Source organism: Schistocerca cancellata, chromosome 3, assembly GCF_023864275.1.
Source record: "Schistocerca cancellata isolate TAMUIC-IGC-003103 chromosome 3, iqSchCanc2.1, whole genome shotgun sequence".
Lineage (NCBI taxonomy): Eukaryota > Metazoa > Arthropoda > Insecta > Orthoptera > Acrididae > Schistocerca > Schistocerca cancellata.
Genome location: NC_064628.1, coordinates 645,200,791 through 645,214,450, shown reverse-complemented (window position 1 = coordinate 645,214,450; position 13,660 = coordinate 645,200,791). Strand labels below are relative to the sequence as shown.

The following is a 13,660-nucleotide window of genomic DNA, read 5'->3' as shown; positions in this document are numbered from 1 at the left end:
AAGTTCCATTCCTTCACAGATGCACGATCAGTATTACTTTACATGCTCTTACATTTTTCTGTAATCCATACAGATCTTCCTCAAGGTCAGCTTCTACCAGTTTTTCTATTCTTTTGCAAATAATTTGCGTCAATATTTTGCAACCAGGGCTTATTCAAGTGACTGATTGGTAGTATTTACACCTGTCAACAATTGTCTTCTTTGGAATTAGAATCAATTTTTCTTGAAGTCTGAAGGTATTTACCGGTACCCTGTCTCCTATATCTTGCACACTAAGTGGAATAGTTTTGTCACGGCTAGCTCTCCCAAATACCTGAATAATTCTAAGGAAAAGTCATCCAATTGAGGGACCCTGCTTCCACTTAGATTTTTCAGGACTCTGGCAAATTTTCATTGCAGTATTGTGTCTCCCCCATCTCATCTTCACTTACTTCCTCTTCTCTTTTTATAATATTGTTCTCAAGGTTGTTTTCCTTGTATTGATGCTCTACATTCTCCCTCAGTCTTTTAGTTATCCTTTCTTTACTTAGTACTGGCTTACCATCTGAGCGGTTGATATTTGTACAGCTGATTCTCTTTTCTTCAAAGATCTCTCTTAATTTTCCTGTAGGTGACAGCTATCTTTGCGCTAGTCATGCATGCAACAGCCTTGCATTTGTCCTCTAGCCATTTGTGCTTGGTCATTTTGCACTTTCTGTCAATTTCGCTTTTGAAAAGTGTGTATTTCCCTTTGCCTGATTCATTTGCTGCATGTTATATATTCTTATTTTGTCACTTAAATTCAGCAATCTCCTGTGTTATCTGAGGATTTCTACTATGCCTTGTCTTTTTTTGCCTATGTGATCCTCTGTTGCATTCACTATTTCATCTCCCACCACTTCACCTTCTATTGTATTGCTTTCCCCAGTTCCAGTCAGTCACTCCTAATACTGCTCTGGAATTCTCAGCATCTGCTGGTTTCTTAATTTCTCTAGGTCTCATTTCCTTAAATTTCTACATTTCTGTAATTTCTTCAGTTTCAATCTGCAGTTCATTACCAATAAATTAAGGTCACAGTACTTCTTTGCCCCTCAAGGTATATAACAGTTTCAATTGAGGTTTTGAAGTCTTTATTCTACTTCTATAAAATCAATATAAAACCTTCCGCTATATCCAGGCCTTTGCCATGTATACAGCTTTCGTCATGATTCTGAAACAAAGTGTTAGCAGTGATTAAATTATGCTCTGCAGAAAATTCTACCTTGCGGTTTCCTGTTTTAGCCCCTTTCCCCATATCATTTTCTCCTGGTATTTTTCCTTGATTTCAGTTTTCCAATCTTGAGTTCCAGTCCCTTATTACAATTAAGTTTTCCTCTCCTTTAACTGCCTTAATAATTGCTTTCATCCCTCCATACAGTCTTTAAGTCTCTTCTTCAGCTGCAGAGCTAGTCGGCATATTAACTTGTGTTACCATGGTGGATGTTGGCTTCATTTCTGTCTAGACCACAATAATGTTTTCACTATACTGTTCGTAGTAACTTACCTGCATTCCTATTGTCTTGTTCAATATTAATACCACTCTTGCATTTTGTATTGATAACCCTGTACTGACCTGACCAGAAGATTTGTTCTTCCTGAAACTAAACTTCACTAATTCTTTGTATCTATCTTCAGTTTACCCATTTCTCTTTTTAATTTCTGTGACTTACCTACCCAATTAAGGGATCTAGGTTATCATGCTTTGACTTGTATATTGTCATTAGTCTTTCTTTCGTCAGTTGAAGATATCCTTCTGAGGGGTCCACACATGGAGGTCCAAATGGAGGACTAGTTTAACTCTGTAATATTTTATTCAGGAGGACATTGTTATCATTAAGCTGTACAGAGAGCTGCATGCCAATGGGAGAAAGAAAATAACGGCTGTGGTTCCAACTTGCTTTCTGCTGTTCACAGTACCAGCACAGCATACCATGTTGGCTAATTTTACAAGGACATCATCCAGACTGTTGCCCCTGCAACTGCTTGAAAGACTACTGCCCCTCTTAAGAAACCATGGGTTAGTCTGGCCTCTCCACAGACACCCCTCTGTTGTGATTGCACCTACAGCACATATATTTGTATTTTTCAAACACAAAAGCCACCCCACCTCAGCAAAGTCCATGGTTCATGGGGGAATTTTCCTGAATTTGTGAAATATCATGTTATCTATTATGCAATGAAACTGAATCAGTTGCACAAATGCTGCCTGGGTGAAGGCTTGGGTTACTGGCATGTCCTGGTGGTAAGAAGCTGCAGTGGGAGGTGGTTCTAGGTCAGGACAATGCCAGTGGTTGACCACTCAGGAGACATTGTTGTGACAACTTGGGGTAGATGTCTGTCTGATGCCCAAAGGTATCTGTAGAACAATATGACAATATTTAAAATTTATTGTCCTCAGAGTACAACAGTTGGTATATTGATAGCACAAGTGGGAGAGGTGGCAACGTTCCACTGTGAAATGTGTGGGTCAGCACTTGGTGCACAGTTGGGCAGCATGCTGACTCAGTTACATGAGGCTGGTGACATCACCTGTGTTAGTGGGCAGACATGTCCACACCAAGCAAGGCTGTTCTAGCTTCCCAGAGAAGCCAGGGTTCCCATGACCCTGTCATAGATGTCTGTTGGCTCTGCTAGTAGCATGTGGAGCTGTGCAGAGAAGTGCCATGGCCACTAATCAGGACAGAGAGACTGGTACTATCAGAATACGCCACAGGAATGGTGGTGGGTGGCAGCAATTGCACGCCCTCATGACGACGGATGACAATCTACTACCAGATCCTGCTAGTTAGGCCTTCAGAAGGCCTGCGGGTGGTGATGGCCACAGCTTCCAAGAGTCTTGACTTGGTAGATGGCAGTACAGCTCACAGTGACCAAGTTCCTCCAGACAGGACTTCCTGCTCCATGGAAGGCTGAAGGTAACTATCAGAAGATCAATTAACTGAGGCCTCCTCCCTTGACCGGGTAGCTGCAGACTGAATGAACAGTGCTCCTTCAAAACAGAAGTAGTATTTATGCAGGGTTGGCTTGTGTGCTCTGGCATGATGACGTGTCAGTGAGACATCCTTCATCCTAGTTTTCGTGTTTGGTCAGTTCTCTTGGTCACTTTAAGATTTCAGTTGGGCAGCATGCTCTTTCTGCCATGTCAATAAACTGAATAGTTACTCTTGCATCTGACTTGAGCTATGTTGTGGCACTTTGCACATGCACCATTGTATTGATGTTCAGCTGCCATGATGTCATTGTGCTACATTGCTGGACCTGGAGCTCAGCTTGTTCAGGATGATGCAATAGCTTCGATGTTCACTGCTTCTCCGTCAGCAGTCCTTTCTCATTGGTATTTGAACTGGCTGTTGACCCATTCTGCTTTGCCTCTGGCATTGTCAGGGACGAATTTTGAATTTTTCTGGCTGCACCATACTACTCTGCTGTGTGACATGTTTGAGTGTGTGTGTGTGTTTTTTTTTTTTTCTGCTTGTGCAGAGGAAACATCTTACAGCTAGCCAGATTAATATAATTCCAAATCAGAATGTTTTTACAAAAAATGAAAAATATTATATCGGGGTAATGATAGATGTTATTTTTTTAGCAGGCCAATGTACTCTCATGACCCACATCATCACAGTGATTTGGATAATATCCAAGGACCGGACATTGGCTCATTTGGTGTCCACAGCCACGAAGAAGAGTTTCACAAAGGTCAGTCTATCAATTGACAGCATGTCTGCACACAGTTTTGGCTCTTGAAATATGTCAAAAGTTTTGATTGTGTATTTGAATTGTAACTGCCTTTATAGAAAGTATATAATTTTATGAGTTTTGAGTGGAAGTTCACCTGACAAAGCAGTTACACTTTTTCTTCTCTGTAGACTAGAGACTCAATGTAACAGTGTGTCTAACAACTGTGGGATTTTTCTGTGGGTTGAATTCAAACCATTATAGACTTATTTTTAATTTGCTTTTTGCAGTTTGTAGTGCAGATGAAACTGTGTTTCGTTTTTTGAAAAAAAATTAATGTATCTTGCACAGCACGTCTTCTGAGTTTTCTAGAACATTGTCTTTAGTTGGAGAGTGCAATACCAAAATGGGTTTCAGTGATGACATTATAAAAGTCCTATACATGGATCACATTATAATAAAACAGAGCTTTTTGTGAAACATCATCCATATATTGATGTGACTTGTTTTACGTTGACCAGCCTATTGCGCTACCATTTCTAAGTTGTTATGTGTCAAAATTGTGTCTTTCATTTACTGATCTCTTACAGCATTTTAATAGTGATTTACGTTTATGGAATCTTATTGCATAGTTACAACTGTCAAAATCTTAAAAATGGCTACGAATTAGCAAGTGTGTAAATCTGAAGAGGTTGGAAAAAAATCAGCCAACCAGTTACAAAACAAAGGTTTATTAGTCCTCGGCGTAGGTTTTGATACTTCTAACAATATCTTCTTCAGGAGCAGTGGGCTCTAAAAATGTATATAAACAGTTACAAAAATTATTTTTATGAACATAAGTAAAATATTTTTAAGCTAAGGGTACTCACTTGTTACAACACATGTTAGTACATTAGATTAGCTGAAGACGAGCAGCTCTTGTCATACATAACACTGATGAAAACAAGAATTATCCTGAGCCATGGTTTTAGATAGCAGCCAGATTACATTAAGCATAGTTCAGAATGAAAGCTAACTGGTAAATGACCACAGGTAGAGGCTCTTGTCAACATAAAATTATAACAGGAGTCACAGGATAAAAATATTTGCACAAGTTAAGTTTGCTTCATGCCAGAAGCAGAGGCCAACTGCTACAGATACACAGGCTCAAGTGACCAGGGAAAATTGGGCTGCAGAGGGTGCTAAATACATGCATGTAAGAACTGATCCTTGGTTTTGTTAAATAACAGCATTTTTCATTAAAGTAAGCATGAAGTTTCCTCCACAAGGCTACTAAAAATGGAATAGATTTACTGGTATACTTTATGTATAAAATTACTAATACATTTGCTGACAGAGTAATAAATTCAGCATGCAGAAGATAGAGCTCTATTTACAACAAATCAGTGTTACAAATGTATGGAGAAAGCAGAGCAAATATAAGGTAAAACAGTTTCACTAAAAAAAGGGGGGGGGGGGGCGACACGTTCACTTATCACTATGGAAGCTTAAGCGATAAGGAAAACAGGAAAGCAGCGGGTGCTATATACGAGGGTTGAATGAAAATTAATGCCTCCACCTTCATTAATTGACGTTGGATGGGAATATTACAATGAATCAAATGCAGAAATAATCCTTAGAATGTGGTCTTTAATTACCAATATTCACTTTTTCACGTAACCACCAGCCAGTAGGATATGTTTCTGCCAATGATGAACAAGTTTTCTGAAGCCATCACGGAAGAAGTCAACATGCTGTTTCTGCAACCACAGTCTCACAGTTCTCTGAAAGTCTTAATCAGAAGCATAATGATGTCCCCGCAGATTGTCTTTCATTATTGGGAACACATGGAAGACAGACGGTGCTAAATCTGAACTGTATGGAGGATGCTATATGGTGGTGAGATTCAGTCTCTAAAGTTCTGTTGTGGTGGCACATGAAGTGTGTGGTGGCACATGAAGTGTGTGGTTTGGCATTGTCATGCTGCAGGAAAGCATTTCCCTTTTTCTTTCGGGCCCTTGTTAGCCATCTTTTCAGTGTTTGCAGCATTGTGATGTAACGCTCTGAATTTATAGTTGTTCCACAATCAAGGAAATCAATATGGATAACACCATCTGCATCCCAGAACACTGCCCATGATTTTTCCAGCTGAGGGCTGCATCTTGAATTTTTTTTTTCTGGGACGAGTCTTTGTGTCGATATTCCGTAGACTGACGTTTCGTCTCTGTGTCATAATGGTGTACCAACATTTCGTCTCCTGTCACAATTGAATGGAGAAAGGCATCACCTTCATTCTCGTAATGTGAGAGGAGTTCCTGGCAAATGGCGAGACTGTGCGCTTTCATTTCGAGAGTCAGCATCTGGGGTACCCAATGTGCACAGATCTTCCGACAGCCAAGCAAAGCAATAATGTGACACACACATTTTTGTGAAATGCCAATTGTGCTTGCAATTTCTCTCTGAGTGATACGATGATCATCCTGAATCAATCTGTCAACATTTTGCTTGTGAAACTCTGTGGTTGCTGTCACAGGATATCCAACTCTCTGTTTGTCACACAAGTCAGATGTGCCCCACCTCAACATCTTTAAACTTAACTCACTCAACAACGCACCGTACTCACATTAACACAATCAACATAAACTGCTTTCATTCTGTAATGAATCTCCTATGTGGTGACACCTTCTGCTGTCAAGAAATCAATGACTGCACGTTGCTTAAATTGCATTGACCGACTGTCTGCACGTGGTTCCATACTTTATACTGTAACAACACAACCGGTCAATACTAAGGCTTCCCTGCAACTGGATTTGTAGAGAAGAGACTATGGAACAATCCAGTACCTGCCACATACCAATGCTGCCAACTGAGTTACGAAGGTGGAGGCATTACTTTTCAGTCAACCCTGGTACATGTGCGTAAGCACTGCGTCTTCCAGGTGTTAAGTAGCATGTGAAAATCTCTTATAGAAAGCCAGTAATAAATGCAATAATTTTAGAGGTATACATTAAATATAAAATTATCTATAAAACATTTGTGTAGTAAATTAAAGTTATACTGCACATAGTGTGCAAAGATAACTGTTGTAACCGTGACTGGAACGGTCGCGGGGTTGCTGAGAATGAATGCGTGGTGGGACCAAATGGGAGCAGCCTGTGAACAAACAGAACAAACAGGAAAGATGGACACGAGCAGCGGTGGATGACCAAGCAAGACCTAACAAACAACAACACGCAAATAGTAATGGGGTCACAAGCGAAGCCTCACAAATCCACAATGTTCACTTGTACAGGGAAACCAAGTAAACACACTGTCTGTAGGCGAGATGTCGATAGACTAACGTGAATATCAGACTGCCTGCTGAGTTTTTTAATAGAGATGGAGCCCCTCCATGCCCACACCGGCATGAATGCCAACTCAAAAGGTCTACTGCCGTCTCTGCGTAAGGGTTAGTTTTCACTAGAGTGAGGTGTCGCAAGATGTGGGTACTGCGATGTTTGCGTACATCTGGTTAAGGTTAACCATTAATACAGGCTCATCTGGAGATAGATTGGGTCAAAGTCGAATGAAGGGTAGCAGTTTGAAGGGCAGAGGAAACCAAATACCAAGGCAAGAGTCAAGGGAAAAGAACCTCTGCGATAGTTAGGTCAGGTGGTAAGAGCAGTAGTGGGTGTCTTGCTGCCTGTAATAGGTCATGCAAGGGTAGGCTTTGTTAGTAGTGGGTATCATGCATGTTGATACCTTTGACGTTGTGTGGTGGTGTTGCTCAGCAGCCGCTGCTGGGTACTGGTGTTGAACTCTCGATCAGTGTCAGCAATCTGCAACAGTTAGATTTATCATCGTTTTTGTGTCTGATAGGTCATATATCGGATGCATAGTGTAGGGTGATGTTGGCAATTTGTTTGTGCGCCAGTGGATGAGCTTGTCGGTTTCCCTGCTGTGGCCTGTTGGTCGGCTCTAATAGCAGCTGGTAATTTCCAGTCAATGTTGCTGATATGCAGTTGCTTGCCAACTTTTGTCGCTTGTTGGTGTATGTTAGCATGCAATAGGTGGTTAGGCCCTAGCTAGTAGTGTTTTCGTCGCTTATGCTTCCACCTATGGTTGTGCCTGCTGAGCGAGAGGCAGGCGCTTAAATACCTGATAGAATACATTGTTATTGGCTGCTGGGCCAGGGGCACGCGTGCAGTCACAGCTTATGGCATAACGGCTGGAGAGACCTCTAGTGGTAATTGAGGTCCATGCCATCTGGCGCGGATTCGCGGTACAAGAATAACCATTACAAAAAATTACTTCTATTACCAAAAAGGATGGGGGACAGAATACAATGGATAAAGTTACATTACAACAACAAAAATGAGAACCTTCTGCTTAACTGTACCAATGCCATTTTTGGAATAACAACTGTAGAAATGTGTTGATAAGGCCTCGAAAAATGAAACCTAGTGATATGAAATGTCAGTAGCTTAACAGTAGGGAAAAATATTTTGTGGAAAATGGCACATTCACCGATATTAGTGGTCATTGGTAAACACATATTATGTGATTGTGAGCAGTGGTTTAAATCCATCAAGGAAGTGCTAGCTCATGAGTTGCAACTGAGCGTTCAAGTATTTCCATTTCCTGTAGCAAGAGACAGGAAAATACAGAGCTTGCTGTTACTCTGGGAGGACTTACTTCACAATTGCAACCTCTTGATCTCTCAGTAAATAAACCATTTAGACTGTACATGAGAGAGGAATGGAACCAATGGTTGATGGATGCAACCCAACATGAATTCATGCTGAGGGAAGTCTTAAAGCGGCCTACAATCAAGCGTGTCCATGGATAAAAGAGTCATGGTTTAGAGTGAGAGAAGACATTATTGTGAAATCCTTCACAAAGTGCAGGATAAGTAATGCTCTCAATGGCAGTGAGGACCATCTTATATACGAAGAGGATAATGATGATGATGATGAAGAGGATGAAGAAGAAGAAGAGGGGATTTTAAAGGTCAGTTTGTTTTTATAAACTAAGAATTTTTTCTGGCTTTGCAGTTTAATAATAAAAATGGTAAAAACGTTTTTTTTTTTTTTTTAAAAAAAAGAAAGGTTTAAAATCAAGGTGTATCTTACAGTTCATAACGTCTTATAGTCCGTAAAATTTGGCAGTACTAGTGCAAGCAGAGTGTAAGTAAAAAGTCTTTACTATTATTTTACAAACAGTGTAATCTACAACACAGGCTCAGAACTCCATGCCTCAGAACATTTCAGATGGGATCTCAACAGACAGTTCATATGGATAGAATCACCATTTTCTAATGTATACTTATAATTGATTATAATCTCTTGTGTAACTCACTCTCTTGACATGTGCATTTCTGTCACTGTCATAAGACAACACTATAAGAATCAGTTGTTATGAAATGGTCATAAGTCCATAAAACTAGAGTATAAGAAATTCAGAGAAAGATGTTTTATACTTAAATTACAAAATATGTGAAGTAACAATACCAGAGAAGGAAATTTGCTACTCACCATATAGCGGAGATGCTGAGTCGCAATAGGCACAACAAAAAGATTCACACAATTAAACCTTTCGGCCATTAAGGCCTTTGTCAGCAGTACGTACACACACACACACACACACACACACACACACACACACACACAAAGTGCAACTTGCACACACGTCTGCAGTCTCAGAGAGCTGAGACCACATGTGAAGTCCTAGAATATTATGCCACTAGTGTGGACATTAAATGTACACCCTTAAATCTTCAGTATTTATTTTCATATCCTTACAGTCTGTTTTATATTATCTTGAACCTGTGACAATTTTGAACCAAATTAAAATAAATAATAGGACAGTGACAACATATTGACATAATGTATTAAGAAACAGAAATTACCAACTATATTACAGCACAAATATTGCTATATCTGCAAGCTTCATATATTTTCATCATCTTCAACTGTTGTAGGCCGGATGAATAAATCAACATGAAAATTTTTGTGCTCCTTGGGGATGTACTATTCAATTTCTTTTACTTTGTATAACTTAAGCTCATTTATAGGACATTTCTCAACATGTGCTGAAGTTGTCGGAGGCTGAGGTTTCGTTAGGGATTTTAAAAATGTGGACAAGTTTCAAGTCAATCAATCAGTGAATGGTCTGGTTACTATTACCCCTGGGTTGTGACTGTAATGGTATGCATTGAAGTTGACTTTCTGTGACCTATATTTTCCCATTGTTTCTGTAGTCTGGTTATAGCGTTTAAAAAGGATGTGGCCACCAGTCGTTAAAATTTTTAATAACGTTATGACCCTCAAATTATCTAACAATGAATGTGTTCTTTTTATTGGAAGAGTCAGAAATAAGTTCACTATATTCTTTGACCATGTAAACACTCCCAGTTTGTCATAACTTTCTTTTTATTCCTCCAAACATCCTATCACATGACAGGAAAGAATGCCCCTTGATAGGAAGGTATTGAAATATTTTTTCAAAGATCCCAAGTCCTTCTAAAGCTGTTAGGAATTGGTCCACTTTATTGGTATGGTGCCAATGTTAAAGTCGTAAATACAGAAAATAAAGAACAAGAGTTGCCGCAGGTAAAGTGCTTTGTGAACTGGAATGCAGGTAAGTGGTACAGTCTACATAAAATCCTTGCATATGCCTGTCAAATCAACATTTTTGATGCTCTTTGCCTGTACAGCCTCTATCTTTGTAGAGAACTGTTTGGTACTGTGAATATAAACATTTCGCTCAGCAATAATCGTTCTTTTAGCTGAATCACAGACAGAACTGGTTTTCAGTTTTGTTTTGAGTTCCTTACAGTAACCACAAACATCTTTTTGAGGTGAACCGAAACTGCAGTTAGAATTCTCAAGGAAATTTTTTCAATACAACCCATAATTTACATATACATCTGGGTACTTCTCTGAACATTGAGAATGCATGATCTTTACATTCCAACCTGCCTTCAAATATGTAATGTCTCTATTTGCATAGTGAGTAACTTTTACTTCAAACGATTCAGTTGTTCTTTTATTTCCTTTTATCATTCTGATTCTGCTTCCCATGCTCTTACATGTTTTTTCTATTAGAGTATTTCATAAACCAACATGTCTCCTAATCTTCAAATTCTTCTGCCACTCCTCAGCCCAAGAATACTAATAAATACTTTTTACATAACAAAATTGTCTTTTCCTGAAACTGAGCATGATATTTGAAATCCTTCTTGCTGCTTCTCAGAAATATCTTCCCATGGACTTCTGTGAGTAATTGCCATAACTTCCAAAATCCCTTCGTTTCAGGCAAATGCTGGGATGGTTCCTTTGAAAGGGCACGGCTGATTTCCTTCCCAATCCTTCCCTAACCCGAGCTTGCGCTCCGTCTCTAATGACCTCGTTGTCGACGGGACGTTAAACACTAACCACCACCACCATCACCATCACCACCAACCTCCAAAAATCCCTGTGGATATTCATCTTGGATCCCAAATTCCTTAGATATTACCAGGATCTGGACTCTGTCAATCTCATCAATGGCATCAAAACAGCAATGTTTACAGCTACAATAAAAGAAACTGGCATTTAGAACAAACAGAGGAAACGAGAGGAAACATCTACATCTACTTCTACATCTAAATCCTTACTCTGCAAACCACTGTGAGGTGCATGGCAGAGGGTACACCCCATTGTACCACTTATTAGAGTATCTTCCCATTCCAGTCACATATAGAACATGGAAAGAAGGATTGTTTGGATGCCTCTGTGCACGCAATAATTATTCTAATCTTTATCCTCATGATCTGTATGCGTGCAATACGTAGGGTTTGTTGTATATTCCTAGAGTCATAATTTAAAGCCGGTTCTTGAAACTTTGTTAATAGTCTTTCTCAGGGTAGTTTACATCTATCTTCAAGAGTCTTCCAATTAAATTCCTTCAGTATCTCTGTGACACTGTCCCACAGATCAGACAAACCTGTGACCATTCACTCTGCCCTTCTCTGTATATGTTCAATGTCCCCTGTCTTATTTGGCGCGGGTCTCACACACTCGAGCAATATTCTAGAACTGGTCGTATGAGTGATTTGTGAACAACCTCCTTTGTAGATTAATAGCACTTCCCCAGTATTCTACCAATAAACCGAAGTCTGTTACTTGCTTTACCCACAACTGTGTAACGTGATCATTCCATTTTGTATCCCTAAAAAGTGTTACACCCAGGTATTTGTATGAGTTGACTGGTTCCAACAGTGACTTGTTGATATTATAGTTGTAGGACACTACATTCTTTCAGTTTTTGAAGTACACAATTTTATGTTTCTGAACATTTAAAGCAAGTTGCCAATCTTTGCACTACTCTGAAATCTTACCAAGATATGACTGAATATTTATGCAACTTTTTTTAGACAGTACTTCATCATAGATAACTGCATCATCTGCAAAAAAAGTCTGAGGTTACTATCAGTATTGTCTGCAAGGTCATCGATATACAAAATGAGCACCAAGGGTCCCAACATACTTCCATGGGGCACACAAGAAGTTATTTGTACATCTGATGATGACTCTGCAGCAGATAATATGCTGCGTCCTCTCTACCCAAAAGTCCTCAATCCAGCCTTAAATCTCACTTAATACCCCATATGTCCGTCTTTTGACAATAATCCTAGGTGTGGTACTTAGTTAAATGTTTTTCAGAAATCAAGAAATGCTGCATCTACCTGACTGCCTTGATCCAAAGCTTTCAGTACATCAAGTGAGGAAGTGCTATTTGAGTTTTACCTGATAATTGTTTTTGGAATTCATGCTGGTTAGCAATGAGTAGGTAATTCTGTTCAACATACCTCATTATGTTTGAGCTCAGAATATAAGATTCTACAACAAATCGATGTCAAGAATATGGGACAGTAATTTTGTGAATCACTTCAACTACCCTCTTTGTAGATGGGTTGGACTTGTGGTTATCTTTTCCTCAAGAACTGGGCACTGTGTTTTGTTCATAAGCTTAATGTATTATTATACAGGGTCAGGGTGAGTCAAAAAGGATTTCACAGCTTTGGAATGATATACAAATTTGAGATAACTTACAGAATTGGTAGATGTGTAATTTTGTAGCAAACAACCTTAAGTTTGATTTACATAGTGCATTAGTACCCCATTCCACCACCAGTAGTGCCAGTGTAGTGCACAGTTGAAACGGTTAATTTCACTGGTGTGGAGTATGCTTGCTGTGTGTTTTAGTTTCATGAAATGAACTCTGCAACAGTTGTTCAGTGTATTTCCCACTGAGTGTGCTGGAGAATCTTCTAGCAGACTTACCATCTATTCTTGGTAGAAGAACTTTATTGAGATGGGCTGTTCACTGTGACACTGTAAATAACCATTTCACCCACGTGTTGATGATTATGTTGGACAGGACAGGGAAACTTTGCCCACAGTCCACAAAAATCAACACAAGATGCATCTTACTAGACTGGCCTTCCACAAAAAACTGTTTGACGAGAAACGCGGAGACGTTCACACTTGAAATCATACAGATTAACAATGGCATGTCACGTTAGTGATGCAGATAAGGTTGCTTCTGGGGAGTGCTGTGCGGAAATGTTGCATCAGATACGGAATGACGAGGAGCAGAAAAGAAGAGGAGCAGAGAAAGTGAAAAGACTGGTGGATGTGCTGGTAGAGAGTGATGAACAATGAGGATGAGGGGACGTGAATTGGGAAGAGGTTGTAGGAAAGGGATGCAGAAACTGTTGGGTGGAGCAGAGCATATGCGGACAATAGGTTACCGTAGGTTGAGGCTGGGATGATTTTGGAAGAGGAGAACGTTTGGTAACACCCATATGTGCACTTTAGGAAAGCTGGTGGTGGAGGGGAGGATCCATATGGTCTAGGTTGTGAAGCAGCCATTGGAATCAAGCATGTTATGTTAAGCTGAATGTTGAGCCACAGAGTGGTCCATTTTGATCCTGGCTACAGTTTGGCAGTGGCCGTTCATTTTG

The 13,660-nt window shown here is 39.7% G+C and overlaps 1 protein-coding gene across 5 annotated transcripts in view; it reads left to right on the top strand.

Moving 5' to 3' along the window:
• LOC126175596 (glycoprotein-N-acetylgalactosamine 3-beta-galactosyltransferase 1-like) overlaps positions 1-13,660 on the top strand; it is a 362,470-nt gene that overhangs the window by 318,681 nt on the left and 30,129 nt on the right. For 4 of the 5 annotated variants that reach the window (XM_049922463.1, XM_049922464.1, XM_049922462.1 and 1 more), the window contains one exon: positions 3,605-3,714. In XM_049922463.1, coding sequence (XP_049778420.1) covers positions 3,605-3,714 — 110 coding nt within the window. The remainder of the gene's footprint in view (positions 1-3,604; positions 3,715-13,660) is intronic. The other variant, XM_049922461.1, reaches the window with a different exon arrangement.